Source organism: Anser brachyrhynchus, assembly GCF_964034855.1.
Source record: "Anser brachyrhynchus genome assembly, chromosome: 3".
Classification (NCBI taxonomy): domain Eukaryota; kingdom Metazoa; phylum Chordata; class Aves; order Anseriformes; family Anatidae; genus Anser; species Anser brachyrhynchus.
The window spans coordinates 24,730,950-24,752,642 of record NC_137696.1 but is presented as its reverse complement, the minus strand read 5'-3'; the positions used below and the strand labels follow the sequence as shown (position 1 = coordinate 24,752,642).

Here is a 21,693-nt window from a genome sequence, read left to right as displayed (position 1 = left end):
TTTTAATAATCCTTCCTAAACTCTTCTGCTTTTAGATAATTTAAGTTACAGGTATATTTTTATGGTAAGTATAATGAATATTTCTCAGAAAAGTAGGCTGTTAACATGAAGTAAACATTTAAGTGCAATCATTTAATATAATGCTTGCTGCCCTAACATAAATACTTACAAAGCTGACTACTACTGCATATGCTACTTAAGATGAAGAAATTGAAGCAAGAAGTTAAAACACTTTTCAAAGATTGTTTAGCATACTAGCTGCAGAGCAGCGATCAGGTCTTTCCTGACTCATCTGCATGTAACTGAATGACTAGAATACAGTATCTTATTGTCAGAATTAAACAGTCCAGTTTTTATTATTTTGTGGGGTTGTTAATTAATTAATATTTGATTAAAACTGACATCTGATTAAATATCTTACTCTGCTTTTTTAATCTCTTCATAGACAAAGTGTGACTTTCTACCCTGCTAAATGAGGATTTACTGGGCTAGATGTTGATTCAGTAGGTTGCAAGTGGAGTGGTTGCCCCCTGAGGGTCATATTAAAGCTTGAGGGGAGCTTTTTGAGCAACATTGCATCTTAAAGACGATATATCAAGCTGATAGATACATGGCTCTTCTGTTGAGAAATTTTCAGTAGAATTATTGCTGGTTGCCAGTTATTACTTGGGTAGTAAGGAGTCTCTTGGGAATATGGATCGGATAAAAAGGGTTAAGCTGAGGGAAATGTTACAATGAAGACCTTGGTGAGGAGGAGTGTTTGCAATAGTCAAAGGATGTTTTGTGTGCAATTTAGAATTACCTTTTTTTTTTTTTTTTTTTTTGGAGAAGTGCTCTGTAGTTTTAATGATCAAAATGTGATTAGTTTTACAGAACACCTTTTTCATTATGACTCAGCAGAGACTCCAGAACTTCTTTGCTGTACAGTCCTGTCCCATTCCTTTTGGAAGAGCAGGTTAAGGACATTCTCTGCAACCTACAGGAAATCTTTTCAATGAAATAAATTTGCAAAATATTCAAATGTGTTTGTTTGAAAGTAGTGAGGTAGGCCTGTTTTACAGGTCAGTTGACTTTCACAGAAGAGCTTTGTCTAAATTTTCCACACTTCCCTATGTTGGGCTTTTGTTGGTAGAAGAGATTTGAACATTTAGCTGAGATTACCTACACAATTAAAATAACATCTGCACTGTGAATTGTTATTGACATTTAGGCAGCTACATCTTTGTTTTTTGATGAACATTCCTGTATCACTATAATAACCACCACTATACATACATAAAGATTAATCAGAGCTTTTACTTTGTGGATCTCAGGGAGCTTTACAAAAAAGGATAAGTATTATTATCTCCATTTAACAGATTGAGAAATGAAAGACAAAGGTGATGTGTTCTTACAGAGCTGGAAATAAATTTAACGCTTTGCCTCCTCAGTGAGTTGCTTGTACTGGCTTCTCAATAACAATGTGAACTTTGGCTTACTGGCCAAATTACAACTCAGCTAATTAGATTAATTGTTAGAGGTAGCTTTTCTCCTGTGTAGAACTTCTCTGTGCACTTAAACAATAGGTGCATATTAAGCTACAGACAGTTCAGTTTTAAATGAGGTAGTACCCTGCTTTGAAGGGATATTGAGTCTTTCTTTTAGTGTCAGCTTGTGAAAACACTTTAAAATCCTTTAACAAAAGTTATTATATTGATTGTGCCGTCCTTCTTGTTGCTGAGCTTGCCTGCTAACAACTTTAGTAAGCACTTTATAAGGAAATGCCAAAATAATTCATGATTATCTGTGAGCACTGTACTTAATCCTGTATTGCGCAACTCAACTCTAACATTAGTTATGTTGCTGCTAAACAGAGCAATGTTAACTGAGGTAAATATATGTTCTCCATTTTACTCAGAGTGTAATTTAATTCACATACAGAGGCATTTGGTGTGCAGATGTTTGGTTTTGATGGCTCAGCTGGAGGGATGTCAGTGGTTGTTCATGTTAAATCAGCCATTTTTTTTTCCGTCAGAGTTGAGGTGCTCTCAGGCTCTTGATTGGCCTTGAATGTATTTGCAAGGGATTTGCAGGCCATGAATTACTTTAGCTTCAGACATCTCCTGGATTTAGAAACAGTAAAGTTTCAAGTTTATTTGGAATTCAGCAGAGTCTCATTGCCTAGGTCTAGATAATGACAACAAGAGGGAGTATCCAAATGTGGCCAGGCTGGCTAAAGCCCCAAAATTTTATTTCACCTTTTTCATGGTAACAGAGAAAAAAGGGAACTTTTTATCTTATGTGAACTGGAGGACCTTGAACTTAAGGGAAAGGAAATGAGTCTGCAGATTGCAGCAAGCCATGTCTTGTACCTTTCCGTACAATTTGGAGTTCCCCAGTCATAAGTATGCAAAGTCAAAGTCAACCTTCTAGACGCTAGTTCGCATATCACATATTTCACACACATAGTATGCCTATGTCAGTATAAATTTAAAAATGTGGTATATGACTGGTGACTTTTTTCAGAGTTGATGCTATCCTTTCATTTGTTCTAGGGAGAGAAGGATTCGGACAGTGTTTCCAGTGTTTCACAGTCTGTTGCTTCCCTCTTAGTAACCACTCATATTCGGGTGGTAAATGAAGATCATAAAACTTACTGTAAAATACTGTTCATTCATCTTACAACTTTCGCCTTGAGGCTTACAACTACACCTTAAATTACAGATCTGTGAGACTGTTTTTATAACAGAGAGAAACAAGAAATAACGGCAACCAGAATTTCTGTTGGAATGACCAAGGAAAAACGCAAATGGTAACTACTGGACTATGAAACGCAAAACTATTACACAAGTTTAAATGACAAAGGCAGTGACTTTCCAGTGTTTTAACTCATTGGAAAAGAGCTACAGAGCTACAGACATGCACTGTATATAAAAGTTCCAGATGTGTTTATGTACAGAAAGTTTCTCCAACAGATTGTTTTCTTTTTAAAGAAAAACATGCAAAGCCATAAACTCCCAGGTGCAAGTTGGCATAGTTCTTTTTACTGCATACAGGGAAATTTGCAGCAGTTAAAGGTCATTCATAGCATTACTAATGACAGATTTTGATCTGCAGTTCATATAAACTGCAAGATATAAATCTGCAACTTCAGATAAACTGATTTCCTTAACAAAATTGTAGACTGAGACTTCAGTGAATCTATTTTGATTTCTACCTGAAGACTTTTTTTTTCATTAAAATTTCTTCCGTTTTCTTTATGAATTATTATAAATTTATAAGAGTAAGAAGGTACCTGAATGATAAAAGATCTGATCATTGTTAGTCTTGCTGAGTAACATTTCTGTGAGCATATCTTTAACTTCTAGGGGTGGCAGAACTGGGCACAAGGAGAAGCAGATAATATATGAACAGGTGGTAAAGAATATGTTGCTTATGAATTCCTTTTGGTGGTTAGAGGTTTGCTTTTAGCAAAATGATATTCATGTAACTGCTTTGGAAAGAAGAATATAAAGAAGTATCATAGTTCAGTAGTGAAAATGTTAAACTAAATGGACCGTGTTAACATTGCTGTTGATCCTGAGGAACAGTTTTTCCAGTATACGGAGCGTTTTGTTTCCACCCAGCATATGTTGTCCATGGTTTTCTCTGCTCTAATTCATCCATGTTTTTCGACAGCTCCAGATGGTGTTATGCCTCCAAGGCTTTCATCTGCCACTCCGACCAGTCTTCAGGTTGTCTGGTCTACACCAGTTCGCAACAATGCCCCAGGCGCACCCAGCTACCGACTCCAGATGCGGCGGATGCATTCTGCTGGTGACATTCTAGAGTACGCAGACCACTGCAAGGCCACCGTGAGCTGCTGAGGAAGAAAAGTCCTATTATCTCAAATATGGCTCACCTTTAGGGTGGCTGGGTTATTTTTTTGCAAGACTTGTAATGTTTTAGTCTTGCTTTCGATGGTGGGGTGTTTAAAACTGTAAATCACGCTGCTTTTCTTCGCAGGTTGCTTTCCAGCCCAACTGCTTCCTTACAACACAGTGTCAGAGATCTTCAGCCGTACACTGAGTATCAGATGAGAGTGGTTGCCTCCAATGGTTATGGCAATGCTTATAGCGACTGGACTTCAATGACTACGGCAGAGGACAGTAAGCAGTCCACTCTTATTTAACTCCATTTAGCAAAAAGTAGAAACAATAGTTCAGCTGCTGTTGTGCATAACTTATTTGGTTATCTTGCTTTCCCAGTTAAATAGAAATAATGTATTTCCTTCCTGAATAATAGTTTGTAGTAGTAACTCCTAAGGGATCAAGTATCTGTTATCTTAGCTTTTCATAAGCGTGAACATTTAAATACATAGTTGGGGAAGTAGTGTATATATATATATTTTTAAATAACATCCCTTCATGCATATGTGTTCATGTATGGCTAGTTTAAGATACACCTAAGTATAGCCTTTTAAGTGGCATTCCTTTACATTCAGGGACTTGATTCTGATTTCAGTGATATCAGAGAAAATAAGTTGAAGTTATTAGTATATGACTGTTGTCGTATCTCTGGTTAAAGAATACTTAAACTATACCACAGCTGAACAGAACTTTTCCGCTGATCTTTGTTAATTCAAAGTGGTGATCTACTAGTCTGAAATTGAGTTTATCATTACCAGTACCATCCATCCCTTGCCTCATTAATAGTTCTATGTTTTACACTCTCACTCCACATAATTTGTTCAATAGTCCCTTGATTTAACAAAGAGGTGTCAGTGTATAGGTGTCAGCGTATTAGTATACTCACTTCAGTTGTTAGGGTAGGATTTTGCATGATAGAATACGTGAGCGAAAATAGATGACAAAACTTGAGCTTACCGTTACTACATATAAAAAATACATAATTTTCAACTTTTTTTTTAAGAAACTGAACTACTAGTTTTCTCATACACTGCAGCAGAATATCTAATAGCCTACTTTTTTTTTTGTAAGAGCAGTTGTTTCAGAAAAAAAAATCTTTGCTTTTTAAAAATCTGTTACTGTTGACCCCATTGTAGCAGGTTTTAGAGAAATTAAGTATTTTCTAAAGAGATTTTTTCCTGTTATGTCTTGTTGGATAAGGAAGCAAGACATTCTGAGCACGGAAAGGGTTGCCATGGGGTTGATGATACAAAACTAAAATCCTGACTGACTGGCTTCATTACTATCTTACTTTCACTGCCTTCACACCAAAGTGCCTTGGGTTGTTACTGTTTTACACTGATATGTGACATCTGTATTTGGGACTGTAAATTTAACCTGATGCTCATAAGCAGTTGTTGCAGCAAATATTCAATGCTTGTGACACAACTTGGTTTTAGTCCTTCCTCTAAATGGATAGCTGTCTATTTTGAGAAAACACCCTGAAAGAAAACAGTGGAAAACAATTTTCTTTGAAGCTGAACAAATGACTCACAACATAAATTTATTTGATAAACCCATTTAAGCTCAAAACATGTAAATATTTCTATAACCATATTACCTTTAAGTAATTACCTAATAAAAGTAAGTTGCGAACTTTGTCTTTACATACTGAAGGTGTGTTACCTACATTTGAAAATCTTTGTTGAAATTCGGTTCCTGTATTGTACTTGTCTATTACCAAAAGTGAGTATAATATTAAACTTGTCTGCATTCATGGTCTGAATGAAAACAGTCTTCTATGACTATTACATTCATATTGTATTGATTATTTAACTCTGGTCAGATAGTTCACATGGTGTTGTTTCTTTCTTAGGTAGGAGGAGCACAGAAAGGCATCACTTTAAAAGGCATCACTTGTTAGTATATGTAAAAATTATTTTTTTTTTTGCAAAGCAGTAGGTGTAGAATTTTAAAATTTTCTTTTTTGAGAGTTAGGTATAGGACAGAAGGCCTACACAAAGCATGCATTCCTATATAGTCATCGAATCATAGAATCATAGAATAACCCGAGTTGGAAGGGACCCACAAGGATCACTGAGTCCAACTCCTGGTTCCACACAGGTCTACCCAAAAATTCAGACCATATGACTAAGAGCATAGTCCAAACGCGTCTTAAACTCTGACAGGCATTGTGCCATGACTATGTCCCTGGGGAGCCAATTCCAGTAGGCAAACACCCTCTCAGCGAAGAACCTTTTCCTGATATCCAGCCTGAATGTTCCCTGTTGCAACTTGACTCCATTCCCTATCACTGGTCACTAAAGAGAATAGATTGGCACCTGCCCCTCCACTCCCCATTGTGAGAAAACAGTCCTTCTGGAACATATATGTAGAAGTTAGCTGCTGTATAGAACTTGGATAGCATTTGTGCACTAGCATGCAAAACCCAACTGTAAAAATGCCTGAAGTTAGTACGAAAGGCAGATGTTTCAAAAGGAATTTAAGAATAAGAAAAATATTTATATACTGCCTCTACCAGTGTTTATGAAATTCAAATATTTTAAGATTACCAATCTACTTTGCTCTTCAGCTATGATGCTGTATCTTGTTCTCTAGCTTAAAACAAACAAAAAAATCACAAACAAACAAATGAAAACCACCACGTTCTGTGGTTCCGTTACAAACTCTGTGTCTCCAAGGGGAAAATGATTTTTCTTAAAATGTACTGTTCCCTTTGTATTAATACTGCTAAAGAATACATGCTGATATGTCTCTAATATCCAACAAACCTTGTAATTTACTTTCATTGTTGACAAAAAAACTTTCATTGTTGACAAAGGTCTTTGGTTTTGGTATCATTGTGGAGGGCTGCCATCTGTGAAAGGATGTTCAACTCAGCTGCTTAAGACTGAATGATTGTCATTGGGTATAAGCAGTATTTCTGTCAAGGCTTCAATATGTTTCTTATAAAACTGCCTGTACTGACAGCTTGTTGCAGAACTACACTTAATTCCTGGCCCAGCTAACCAGAGGCCTTTGACTTTGACTTTTTAAAGTACAATTTGACAGTAGAAATTTCCGTATCTCTTACTCTGGTGAAATATATGTGTATATCCACATTCTTATCAAATTTTACATAGTGAATGTATATCTTTTTTGTTTCACCAAAGCATAAAATATCTGTAGGAATAAAATGTATGCATGTATGTGTGTTTATGTGCACATGAACCTGATAGCAGTAATGTAAATCATCATATCCAGTTTTAAAGACAGTAGAGTTATATTAATACAAGCTGATGATTTCACAATATGTAGTAAATTGCATATTATATTTTATTTATGAAAAATATTTAGTAAACTATCAGGATGTTAGGAATGATTAAAGAAAAATTAGCAAAAGCTGACATAAAAATCTGTTGTATCTGGTAATAAATTGTCTTATTGTAATGTTTAGTAGGTTTGGGGTGTTTTTGATTAAAGGAAAAATGCTGTAAATAATTTTCAAATATTCCCATTTACATGAGTGTGGAACTAGTAACTGATTCCATGAAATTTTTAAAGTCTAACCTGCCAGTACCAGATGAGAATAATGTACATATCCTATGAATATTTTATAACCTGCTAAACATGTGTTGATAAAAGATGTTTGTTCCAGTGATCTTGGTCAGTATAGCATCAGAATATTTACTGCCAGACAAATAGAAACAGTTGTTGAAGTTTCTGGATTAGATCTTGCTTTCAGTAACTTGAGTGTAAGTTTAAGATAACTCCTCTGAAATCAATATAATCACCACTGAACTGAGAGGTCAGTAAGTACTGTTGAGCTGAGAGCAGAATTTTATGCATTGCATTCAGAAATAAAATGAAGTTTTCTAGATATAAAAAGCAGATGTCAATTAGGTTTTACCTTTCATCATGGTAAGTCTTTAAACCATCTGGGAAGGAAGCTGCAAAACAATTGGTTATAGTTATTTAAACCTTGTCCTATGGCTGCTGCAGCATTCTTACAGTATAGCTTTATGGTTGGCAAAATTGTACTGGCTGATAGCAATCTGCCAGAAGTAATATTTCATCACAGGGATAGTTCCCAAATGAGAAAGGTGCTTTTCATAGCATTTAGGAAGATGCATCTTGATTTGTACAAATTTGAAGCTACCAAAAAGTACTACTTTAGAGAAAAGCTGCCTGTTCTTTTATTTGGAATGTCCTAGAAACTGCCTGCAGTCCAGTGAGATATGTACAGGAGGACATCTCAGTCATCAGCATGTTCTCTTTCAGATGGCTGTGTCTTGGATTAGCATATTTTTCCAGTATGGAGAGTTCTCACTGAAGCTGTTTTGTAAGTGCCTTTATCAGGCAGTCCATATTTTTTTCTTAGATAGAAACTGCAAATCCGTCTCCTTTCTGTGTTAAGGAAGTTATAGTCCAGTCCAATGTTTGTTCACAGTACAAACACGTAGTACAAAGTGATGGCTTGAGATCTTTACATATGGAAGCTGCTAGAGGAACATGAAACAATTTAAAAAGGGTGATCCTGCAATTTATTATTCACTCATCAGTATGTATTTGCTGATGAAGCAGGGGAGTGTTATTTCTGTCATATAGTGTGCTGCTGTGTGTTCCTCCGACATGCTTACTCCAAAGCTTTGGTTCCAGGGCAAGGAGGCCCATTGTCTTAAAGTTTCTTTAAGTAGACAGAAGAAAGAGGCAGGTGCCTCCAGAGGGCAACTCAGGACAAGAGGGTTAGATGCTGCAGTTCTCCTCAGCTTTTGGAAGCGCTTGCTTTCTCTGCTGCTTATACTGGGTGTCTGAAAAGACTAGTCTCCCAGTTTAAAATTAGGTCTAAATTCAGACTAGTCTCTCAGTCTAAAGTTAGTGTAAATTAGGTCTGTATAATTTAGGCATATAACCTAATACATAGTTGGTTGATGTAAATGTGCCCACCTGTGTTCAAGAAAGATAAATGGCAATGGAGGCAAGAGAAGACAAAACCTGGCAAGATGATACAGGGAACGGAAAATCATGTGCAATACATGACAGGGTGAACAGCAAAAGAGGAGTACAATTAAGCTGAAGTAATATAGTGGCAAATATGATATGACAAAAAGTACAATCTGCTCATGCATGCCTATAGGTTAAGAATTAGAAGTATTTTCTTAACTGCCTGACTGAGGTACTAGAACCAACATGCAGTTGGAATAGAAGTTTGCAAAAAATGTGAATATTTTGAAGAGAACTCTCAATATATATCTGAAGGGATTTCTACCAATGCATATCAGTGTATAAACAGCTTAATGACTTCTGAGTTCAGTGATCTAATGTGATAAAAGATTTCTGTGGTCCCTTGTGCCCAGAACTATACAATGTGGATTTTCTGCTTATTACAGTCGGTAGTATACGAAAGACACTGCACTTTGTTAATATATATAATTTCATTGTCCGTGTTTCTGGAAAGAGTAAATGATTCAAGAAAAAAAGGCACAGAATGTCTATTCTGCTTAGTGAGAGAGTTTCCCAGCAAATCAGGTATTTCTCATTAGCTTTAAAGGGCAGTAGTCCAGGTACATGTCTCAGTTTATTAATGAAAGTATAGATTCCCCTGAAATATATCCATGAGAGTATAGCTCCTCACTCCCCCAGTCTGTACAATAAGTAAACAAATGTGTGGTTCTAGTCAGGAAATTAAAAAAGATTAATGACAGTTTTGTACCTCAATTTTAAGTAGAGTCTGAACTTTGGAGGCAGATGAGCAAAATAGCCTGCCGTAAAAGATAATTTCATTTGCCAAAATGAAACTACCTTCCAGTATTAATACTGTAATGAAATGGTTTGAAATATGAACTAAGAATCTTTAGGAAAAAGATGCCAACTGTTACCACGTTCAGTAGTTATTTCGATAAACAATTACACCCATGTAAAAAGCTTTATGATTTTATTTTCATCATTGTCAGGCTGAGCTCTGTAGCTGTCATACTTTGCAGTCTTCCCTCCAGTGACAACCACATTGACAACATGTTATACTCCACATTGATTTTACAGTTAAGGAGCTGATTGTGATATATAGGGATTTTAAGAATTCAGCTGAGAGGCTGACTTTTGCCTTTTATCATTCCATTAAAATTTTATAACCATCTTTTTCATGTCATTTCACCCATGAATTCTTACTTTAGAAAGTGATAGCTACTGCTGTGAGCATAACTTTTCTCATGTTCAGAGCTTTTTATTGTATTAGCAAACTATCCCAATTATAGTTAATACTCATGTTTTACATAATTGTGGTGACCCTTTCAACCAAGCAGTATCGTGCTAGTTGATTTGTATATAAAATTAGATGATTCTGCTTGCCATTTAAAAAGCAGCTATACTGAATGAGTGTTGGGGACCAGGATTTAATGCTTTCCCATCCAGTGGGGCCAATTAAGCATCTCTCAAACGTCTTGTTTGAACTGAGAGAGTCTTAAAACTCTCTCTTTTAAAGGGGCAGTAGGGAATGTGTAGGTAGGTATGCTACCTACCAGAATATGCTTGTTTGAGGGGTGATGGAGGGACTAGGGGGACTCAAATTTTAAGTTTGAAACCACCTAGCATACATTACACATTGTCCTTAGGGAATATGCCTAAACTCAGGGGGGAAGTTGAAGCACAGGTTCAGCTAATTATCTTAAATGTTTCACCTGTAATGCCAGCAACTTGTTCAGTACAAATAGAAAAGCTTATCCATCCCCTCCCAACAAACTGCTCAATTGTTGTGGTTTTGTTCTGTTTTGTTATTTTTCCTCCTGTAGAAGCTCACAGTATGATAGGCAATGTACGAGGGATAATTAGACAACATGCTAGTTTGTAGCTCAGTGGTAAATATTGTATCTTTCAATCTCCCTTCTCCCCATTAAACAAGAATTTGCAATAACTTATTTTCAAGATCTTCAATTCCAAAGCAAATCTCCCTCCTTCGCCTTTACACTCCAGCAAAATTTTTGTTTTACAGAATATATGTCTAATTCAGGTTTACACCCCCACCCCTCTGTCTTTCAGTGAAGTCTGAATAATGGACCAAATTTTGTTCCAGCTTATGATCTAATTGATTTTGCCCAAGAGTACATGCAAATAGAATTGGATTGCTCTTTACAACAGATCATCTTTTATACTTGTAAATTCAGAGATCTAAATTAATCCTAGAGTGCACAAGCATTAATATAAAACTCCATCCTTATTATCACTGTGAGTAGAACAGGAATTGTGATATGGATGAGTTTTATGGAGTTGCTTTGTGATGCATCATATAATGAAAGAAAAAACACTGTTACTTTTTCAAATTTAAAAGCAAAAAAAAAAAAAAAGAAGAAGAAAAAGCTTGCTATCCCAATTTTACATCACTATTTCCACTGACATCAGTGCAATAATCCTGATTTATGTCTCTCTGTATGTAGGAGGAGAATTGGGACTTCTGACTGCTTCAGCTGTTATTCTAAAAGAGAGAAAAAACAGTCTTTGTGCTGGATTTATTTGTTTTCTAGCACCCCCTATTTTCATTCTCTCTCCTGCTTTCTCTTTTTTCTATTTACTTAAACATTTGCAGGAATTATTTAATTTCTGGTGAATTAAATTATTCTTCCTATACAGATACTGGTCCTTGTGGTTTGGACAGCATGCCACTTCACTGGGAATTAAATAATGGAGTTGTTGGCTGCTGTGGAATTCAGTATATGCTATGTCATGTGTCCCGTAGTCTTAGCATGCACATAACCACTAATGAATATAAAATTTTCAACCCTTAACATTTGAAACTTGCCTCTCTGAAATCCCCAAACCTAAAGCTATTTTAAACAATTACTAAATCCAAGTGTACCTTTTTTAAAGATTTCGATAAAATATAATGTTCACAGAAAAATCTCATAAATGTCAAAATTGCTACGGGCAGAATAGGGGGAATATAGTATTTTCTTGATCCGCTGTAGCAATTTATAGATTTCAGGACGTGGTTTATAAGAATGCTAAATGTTCTGGAATTACAGCTGTTACTGATCAGTGATTGAGCCAGATTTGTGTTATTGCACCATGTTCTTGCTTGTACCTAGAGAGCAGTAAAGCCTCAATATAATAAAAAGCACCTGCATTTTAAATGAAATTTCAATTGAAAAACTTAACAGCCCTTCAAATTGCAGAATTTAACGCAGCCCAGTAAAGCTTAAATAACACTTTGCCTCCACAGGCTGAGGGTTTTGCATTCAAGGTGACTTGATTGTGTCGCATGGTGAAATTATTTACAATTAAGGAATTTCTCTGGAGGGCTGCAGAGTATTTGCTGTTCCACAACACCTATGCAGGCATATGGTCGGTCTTTTTCAGTATTCATGGAAGCTCCTGAACCTTTATGATAATTGAATCAGTTAGAGTGCTGAGTGGAGCAAGCATAAAACCTGTTAACCTAAAGGTCAGATCTGTGCATTGTTTATTTATCAGTAGGTGAAAGAGCTAAATCGGCAGCTTCTGTCACAGTCACAGTAAAAAATCACCTATAATATTAACAGGGAGTAGATAAATTGCAAAAAATGGATTAGAATTATAAACAGAATGAAGTAAAATATTGAATATATAATGAGAGATGCAGTAGGGGCTTACTGAGCTGTAAAATATGCAGCTTTTTATGCCTGTGCTGTTGGTTGCAATCAGTAGCTAGCACTCTAGAAAATATCAACAATAGCTAGAACTGTAGTTCTATATTGATACCTAGCCTTGCATTTTCTCCATATGCTAATGGCATCAATACGACACTGTTGAGATGTATGAGGAAAAAGATGCAGATGAGGGAGGGAAGGTGTGCTTGCAAAGCAGTTTGCCTTCAAGAAGAGAACCATATTCGTCTCCTGAAGCACAGGGCCTACAGTTTTTGAAGAGAGAAACTGGTAGATTTGAACTTCTTTCATTGCTTTGAAACTCACTTGATGAGTTCTGCTTCCTACCACTTTTGCAACTCACAGACTATTAGTAATTTTTCTTTCCCTTCTTTTCTGTTACAGAACCTGGACCTTTAGATCCACCACTTCTACTGAATGTTACGTCAAGGGCAGCAAGCATCACCTGGCAGCAACCTTTAAAGCAAAATGGCATTATCACTCATTATAATATTTACCAAAATGGCCAACTGCATGCTACAGTGCTAGGAGCTAGCTCTAATTGCACTGTAGAGGACTTGCATCCTTACACTGTCTATGTGTTTCAGGTAGAAGGATGCACATCTAAAGGATGCTCTCTTTCACCCAAGAGTCCATCAATCCGGACTCTTCCAGACGCACCTGAAGGTATTCATGCTCCAGAGCTGTATTCTGATACTCCAACCTCTGTGGTTATATCCTGGCAACCACCTGCTCACCCAAATGGTTTGGTGGAAAACCTTACAATAGAAAGGAGGGTAAAAGGGACCAAACAAATATCAACTGTGGTGACTCTCCCTCTCAGTCAGCCCATGAGCTATATTGACCAGAGTACTGCTCTGAGCCCTTGGCAGAAATTTGAATACAGGATACTTATGAGCACTCTTCATGGAGGGATGAACAGCAGTGCATGGTCAGAAGTTACCACTCGACCATCAAGACCTGCTGGTGTTCAGCCACCTGATGCAGAAGTGCTGGGACCGCATTCAGTTAAGGTAGGAGTAATTTTCATCACTTTGTGACTTTAAAAGGTTTCCCTTGTAGAAACGGTGTATTTAAGAGAGACATCCATGGGCTGAGCCAACAGATTTCTTTGCTGCAGGGGTAGCTAAATGCTTAGTGTCTGTCCTTTGGCTCAAAAGCATTATATTCCTTTCCATTTTTCCTTTACACCAGCATCTTGTCATTATACTCCAGATCATTTTTTTCTTTATACACCTGACTTAGTTTGAATATTAAACTTGATGCTTACATTTAAGTTCCTATTAAGATCAGAAAATGACCTACTACCTTCCCCAAAATTTCAAGGTTTCATTAAAATGCTAAGAAGTAACAAGAATTTTAATGTAATTAAGTCTCATATATAACTATCAGATTTTGTAAAATAGCTCATGAAATAAAAATAGCATTATTGTTCTCCTGATTTACGAAAGAATAGTCTTACAGGACTACCTAGGAAGTTTTCAATTATTCGCATTGTTCTGTTGGGAATGAACTCTAGAGGACAGGATAACTACCATTGTTTTGGCTTGCATACAAACTTCATTCAAGGGAAATTAGTGTAACCAAACAAGAGGGATTTTTGTAGCTTAGAAGCCTCTTTTGTGTAAATACACACATGCTTCCATGGATTCAGTCTTGTACTAATGCCAAAAGTATTGGTACAGTAGCTTGCTCAACAGAGCACAAAACAAAGGACATTTGCATAAGATTGAAGTTCATCTGTTTGATTTATTATTTTTGGTATACATTGTATTTTCAAAAAGTAAACATAGAGTGGTTGCTACCAATGTAGTCTAAGTAGTTTAAGGGTGTGAATCCGAGCAGTAAACCAATCCTGATTTTTTGCTTTGTTCACATATAACATTAAGCTATGAAAAAAGCCACTCACCATTAGATAAAAAAAATCCTGAGCTCTTAAAATTATGTTTTAATGTCTAAGGAATTGCTTGTTACCTCCACATTAATGGCAAATGAGTTCAGTATGAGTACAATGGTTACCGTAAGAATTAATAATGATCGACCACTACTAATTGTGATGAATTGCCAGACTGCTTATTGGAGATCTGGGCTGTCTACATCTAGGACTCTGCACTCCGTACTTCTGTAGATATATCTTAATATCTACCATGATTTATAGCAAAGTATATTTCATGGATTTACCAGAAGAACTAATGCTGAGTAAACAGTAGCCCTAGTTCAATTGCATGCCCACACATGTCCACATTTTATTACATGAGATTTTACACATTGGCTCTATTTTTTGTGCTCTATTTGAGCACAGAAAAGAAGTCAGTGCAACCTTTAATACTTCAGTTAATGTGATAAGAGCATAATAATTGCATATCTTACTCATTTTCTTTTTTTCTCCAAGTGCAGTCAACACTCAATCCCAATTATAAAAGCTCGTGAGTTATCAGTGGCCTTGTCATTCTTTGCTAGGTGTCTTTTCTTGAGATCAGAGGTGTGTGCTGTAATTTTATTGTCTTTGGCTCATTTCCAAGATTAAGGAATCTACACATACTGAAAGTCAGTTTGATCATTAATTTCTTTTGAAACCTGAAATCAGGCAGCTCTGTCTTCGTTCTGTAATAATTTAATTTCATTTAAACAATGCTTTTCAATTTTTGTTTTTCAATTTTTGTTCATTTTTTGTTTCAATTAAACAATGCTTTTTGATTTTTGTTTTTTAGTCTATTAAGACTAATTTCTATCAAAGATACTGAAGCTTGGATGTTTTTATTTCCAAAGCTTGGTTTTATGGTTCATTTTACTTGATTTTAAATATTTAGGATAAAATGTTCAAAATAATTAAAGGTGGCAGCATTTAATAGAGAAGAGTGACTTATTTGGACACCTTTCCAAATATACCGTCTTCTGAGTATCTGTCTTGTAGTGAAAATTCTCTTTCTCAGTGTACCAAATATTGGTATCTTTTGCCGATGCTCACATAAATTCTTCTAACTCACCTAGTATTTTATTTAATTTAGTTTTGTTTATTTAGTTTTGTTTAATATGATAGTTATCGTAATTTCAGGGGAAGGGGCACTCAAAAATACCCTAGAGGACTGATGAGAATACTTCGTAAAATGTCTGTGCATTCCCAGGATGAAACATTATTTTACTTCTGATTTTTAAGGCTCTAAGTCTTTGTAAAAAGTCTTAGGATTTCTCTTACTTGTCCAGGACAGCAGAGGCTTTTAGCTTTTTTATTCTTATATTATTAATATCATTCATGATATTTTCAAAAAGCTGAAATAAGGTTATAGGTCCAGAAGCGTTCACTGCACTACATAACTGAAGAGATTATGACGAGGGCTTATTGCACCCAGTGGTTTTCTCACCTTCTGCTTGTTTGCAGTTGGGAGCACCAGAGGAAGAGACTGGGATTTCACCTCACCTGTTAGTCTTCTTCCGGGTCAAATGGATTAGCTTGCTAGCAGAGGAGTTGTTTCCTTCTCTTACATTTTATTGCAAGTTCATAAGGCTCAGAAAGCACCCAGTGGGTATTGCCATGGGATTGAGGCTGTGTTGTGGCCTCTATGACTGTTCTGTGGTAGAAGAATATGAAAAGAATGAAATAGCATCCATTTTAAAACATTTGCTTCTTTTTGCCCTATGCTTTCAGACTAGAGGGGAGATCTGAAAAGCTGCTCTGCAAGGCCCTGGTGTGTCTTCACCCCAGACAGCTGGTAGTTTCCCAGACAGAATGAAGTTTCATAGGAAGATTGTCACTTGCTGGTTGAAAAGTTTTTGTGTGTGGAAATAGGATGGATCTGATTTGGGACTGCTTTATGTTGCTGCCTTTAAACTCTGAGGAGTCCCAGAAAGGCAGACTTTCTCTCCTGAGTAGCCTACTAACAAATCAAATTTGTGGAGTCTGCCTGTGCTGTACAACGCTCTCATCTTATTCAGTATCTACAACAGTAAATCTTAAGCAGAGAATACAAAATAAGCTGTCTCTTCAGAAAGGAGCCACCATGAGAGTTTAATTACCTCTTGCCCTAGAGAGAGCTGTCCTTCCAGGTTAGCAGAGAAAGTATTGGAAGGGCACTGTGGGGAAGATTAGCAAGAGGCTCCTTTACCAAGCCAGGGTTGCAAATCAATAGAGGCTTTCAGTTGTCAGTGCAACCAATCCCTAAACCATGAGCACAAATATTTACTTACACTGAGAACAGAGAGAATTTATTAAAAGAGAGAGAGAGAGAGAGAGAGAGAGAGAGAAACATATTTCCATTCCTTTATTTAGTCATAGAATCAATATAAATGATTTGAGGATGTGAAGAATTCAAAGCACTCCAGGACAGTACTCACTTGAGTATACAGCTTATTTTCCTAGACCAAAGCTTTTACTCTGCAAGGAGGAAAATATCAGCACAGCAGGTCAATCTTGGCATAAACACTTCTGATGTCTATGTTGTCCTTTAGCATTCTATTTTAATCAGAATGGACTGGTATCTCTCAATAACATTTAACTTGCTTTCTTTTGTGCAACAGAAAGTGAATAGCTGTCGATAATTTTTAAAGTACCCAATTCTGTGACACTTGCATGATATTTTTTAATATTTGCTGAATTGATAATGTTCATGGTAGCAGAGTATACTGCGCAATAAACTGCTTTTGTGGCTGATTAAATGCCAAAGTGAAGTGGAGGTATTCAGCAACTGCAAAAGCCGTTTATTTAGTATATGCCAATGCCATGAACATTATTCCTGTTACACAAGATTTGCTATACCCTAATGTACAGACGTATAAAAGAAATTGTTTCCTTTTCTTGTGAGGGTTGCAATTGCTGTGCTGCTTCAATCTCACACTTCACACTGATATGACATTCGGGAATGTAGCTAGGTTGAATGCCTTGAGAAAAAGGCTGGTTTACACAATGAATAATTATTTGAAGGAGTTCTTTGTGTAGGAAAAGCATTATGTGGCTGGGTATGCTGAACTAAATTAACTGTAGTATGTAAATTATCCAACTTTGGCCATGTAACTTTAGATAGGAAGTCTTTAGATAGGAAGTCTTCCCTTTCATTGCTGTGGCTCTCCCTTGAGGGCTTTGGCCTGGGGTAGACAGCTGTAATCTTGATTATTGGCTTAACTGGGGACTTGCTGATGTATGTTTGCCTGTACTGTTCTCCCTCGCCGACCAATGCTGCCACCCGGACCACTGACAGGCAGGAAGCTGCAGCTATTTTCTGTCTTTCTTTACATAACTTTTTCAAATGTGGCACAACCTTTACTTAATCCTGATGTTTCTCTCAAGGGGAAAGGAGAATTTTTCTTCTTGGTGCTCAGGTAGGTGATAAGAGAATGATTTCCTCCTGATTGGATTAAATAAGTACTTTATTGGCATATAATTCTTGTGCCATGGCATTCCTTCATGATAATATCACTTACAGAAATTTCTTTCAATTTTATTAGATGGAAAATACGAAAAAATAATTAAAAATATATAATTTCATTGACTTCTCTCTTAAAGTATGTTATATATGCTGTCAGAAATGCAACGTAACTGTTTCTGTAGCACCAAACTGTCATTCTTCTTTCTAATTTCTTCTGTTGCATGTTGATTTCATACCACGTCATTCATTTTGTAAGGATTACTTCTGTTTCCTAAGTATTTTCCCATGACTTTGCTGACTGAGGAAGGGTTGCGGGCTTTGATTTCCATTGTCATTTGTGTTTGCTCTTACCCTCGGAGGTGACAGTTGCTTACTTTACAGTTCACCTGCTATTCTTTTCTTTGTGTAGAAGCAGCTGCAGCAAAGACAGATAGTATTCCAGCCTGCAGATCGAACAATGTCTTCAGTTTGCTGTCCACAAGATGTTCAAGAGATGCAGTCTGCAACTTTTCTTTACAGAAGATTATCATTTATTGCTTCAGAGTGATAAATTTTCTAGTAGCTGTTTCTCAGATTTGACTACTAAATTACATCTTCAAGTGAGGAAACAAAATTAACAAGGCTCTATTTTTATAGTTGTCTTCTGTCCTTCTGACAGTGGACTGCTAGATACCTGTTGCTCTGTATACAGGTTAGGATTGCAAAGCCCAAAATAAAGATTCCAGTTGTATGGAATGGATGCCACTTACACATTTAAACCAATCATGAAATAGCTTTAGCTAATTTGAGTATCATTCATGAAAAGTAAAATGTTTTCTTTACCCGTTTACCCACTTCTATAGAATTACAGTTATGGATTTATTTATTACATGTTCTGACTTGCTTTTGTCTCACACTTTAGTGTTTGCTGTCCTGTGAAGTTGCTTCTGATGACAGAACATTGGATGCTACTGAACTAACTCCATGGTCACTCATGCTGGTGACTAACACGGGGGTGATCCTTTAGCATTTTACCTCTGTGGTAAAGCATGATACTGTTAAGAAGATCCTTCCTCTCTTACAGTTTAAACTCCTGGTCCTTTGCTATTTCATTCTCAAAATGCCTCAAACTGCAGTTACCTAAGAATATAATTTTGTGAATATGAACAACCCCAATATGTAGGCTTTGTACACTAAAGGGAGATGCAAGAAGGACAAATAGCAGCTTAATTTTGGGGAGAAAAAAAAAGTTTGGACTTTATTCACTTCTGTTCCAGTTTTATGCAGGTGTGCCTAGTGCACTGAGAAAATTGTTTAGGAGTGATCAATCCTTGTGTGAAGATTGCCTTGTAATGCTGCTAAGGTCAGTGAGACCTTGGTTTATTTGCCACATAAGTGCTGCTTGAGCGACTTAGGTACACCAATACCCATAGGAACAACCTTAACTTGCACACCAGAGGTTCTCCACGTTTTAGCGTTGTGATTTCTTGCACAGCTTGTTCATTTGGTGCAGATCATACAGTGGGGTGAACTAATCAGGGTTTCATCAGCATATCCCCCTCCTTTTCATAGAGCTTAAGAAGTTTTTCTAGTAGCAATCCGTTACTGCAAACCTGATTGTACAGTTCTTCCATGGTAGTGTTTGCTGAAGCTGGATACAATTCATCTGCAAAGTCTATGAGAGTAATTATCATTGACCTCTGTCAGGTTTTGCTCTTCTATTGTGATACTGGCTCTTAGCTGAGTCCTACTATAATTTCTGTGAAGCCAGATAAGAACTTACGAAATCCTTCTTTTTAGTTTTGCTTCTTTCTGTAACATGACTTAGTCTGGGATTTAGTCTATTCATCTGCAAAAATGGAATCATGATACTTGCAATTTGAGACTTACAACGTGCTTTGAGACCAACAGTGAAAAGGTCTCAGTAGTGTATTTATTACATTCTGTTTGTAGATGTTACAAGCAGCAGCAAGGAGAAACTAGAATAAAATGAAGCCAAACATGCTGATTTAAAAGCAAACTGTTGAAACCAGGCCTGAACTATTAAAAGAGTTATGTGTCTGTGCCTCTCTTATCATAGCTCAGAATTAAGTTGCAGGGTTCCAACTGCTGCCAAAAAAAAAAAAAAAAAAGAGAGAGAGAAAGAAAAAAAGATATGCAAGGTTATAGCTGTTTAATAGGGGGAAAATGGCTAATTTCTGTCTCTTTAAATTTTGTGGTGGAGAAAATAAGGTACTTTGATCTTTAAATGACAGCTTCCAGAGTCATTACATTGAATCAGTTAATCTCTCCCAGTAGTTACCTTATTCTCCCTCATGGGCATCCTCTTTCATGGTCTCAGTGCTGAGCTTCAAATCAATGAACAAACTGTTACTGCTTCCAACACAGCCTGTCTAGTGAGCTTTCCTGCTTTCATGCATTGCCAAGTTCTTACCTCAAACCTTGGCACATCAAAGTGGAGAACAGGTCTAGCAGTGCCACGTGTGTTAACCAGGCTGGCTCCATCGTCTTCATTCACACTATGGGTCAGGCAATCCCTTGACCTTGACCTGTCAGTGAAGTGAAGAGGCAACAAACAGCCTTCCTTCCCTAAGAGAGAGAGACTTATTGGAGACTGCATGTCCTGTCACTCCAAAGTAACATACGTAATTCAAAGGAGGTCAAGTGACCAGTGACTGTGAGAATCCTTGGTCATCCTTTTATCTAGTTTAAAAAACATACCAAAGCTATAACTGATCTACATGCCTTTGTATGATATGTCCATGCCCAGATACTTTGCATTTCTGTGTTATCATCCTACTGATTAAAAATTCTTTATTCAGCTTGGCTTTTACTTCTCTTAGAAAAAAATAAAATTGAGAAATTCCCCAGTGTAAGCCCCAAGCACTAGGAGGTGCTTTATCTGTTAGTGCACAACAAATGCTCTGAAGTAACGTGGCAGGTTTTGTTTTGTTTTTTGTTTTGTTTTCAGGCTTTAGTAGCTTGTTCAGAGGCAGTATAAGACTCACAAACTGAGGTTCTAGAGCAGTGTCTGTTCTGACAATGTTATAAATCTATTCCTTTATGTGAAGTGGTTACAGTATATGGTAAGTCTTGTGTGAAGTAATTTTGTGTTGCTAGACCTGAAAGTTGGGTATCTAAAATGTAATGCAATTAAAAAATAACTCCTCCTCCCTTCCAGGGAGGTATAAGGTGAACATTTTTAGACAGCTTTCTCTTCTGAGAGGGTAATACAAAGAATGTTCCAAAGTATTTGACAAGCAGTTCTTTTATTAGAAAACTTGCATTAAGCAACAAGTAACAGGGTTTTTCTTACTGTTAATGACAGAGTATGACAGAGTTTACTGTATTAATACTAAAAAAAAAAAAAAAACCACTAACAAAAAACCACAACCACCTCAACAACAACAAAAAAAAAACCACCCTAAAATATATTATCTTTAGTCACACTTGCTTCACTGAGGCAGAATTTTGGGACAGGTTCTACACCTCAAAAAAAGAGTAATGTAATAATTGTTGCAGAAATGTGTGTTTTACTGTGATGTGTCAGACCTTAAAGTATTCTTTGCTGCTTTCAGCACCTTCAAGGACAGTCCCTGCAAATGTGACCCATGCACACTTCCCTCTATGACATATAAAATGCATCCTATCAGTGTGTGCAGTATGGCTGCAATAAAATCTCCACGACTGGGAAATTTGTCTGAAACTTACTTGTCTGAATGCTTTCTAATTGCACGTGAAAACAAAATTTCCTGTTGTCTGTTCTAATAATCCACTCTTCTCTGTTTTCTAAATTTACAATCACATCACATGAACTACTTCAAAATGAGAGTTTTGCTCAATGTCTATGAG

The 21,693-nt window shown here is 36.6% G+C and overlaps 1 protein-coding gene across 1 annotated transcript in view; it reads left to right on the top strand.

The window, feature by feature from the left end:
* The window catches only part of USH2A (usherin), a 419,834-nt gene that overhangs the window by 278,064 nt on the left and 120,077 nt on the right, over window positions 1-21,693 (top strand). The window contains exons 39-41 of the mRNA XM_080585038.1: window positions 3,658-3,808; window positions 3,985-4,127; window positions 12,887-13,515. Of these exons, the coding sequence (XP_080441164.1) occupies window positions 3,658-3,808; window positions 3,985-4,127; window positions 12,887-13,515 (923 nt within the window). The remainder of the gene's footprint in view (window positions 1-3,657; window positions 3,809-3,984; window positions 4,128-12,886; window positions 13,516-21,693) is intronic.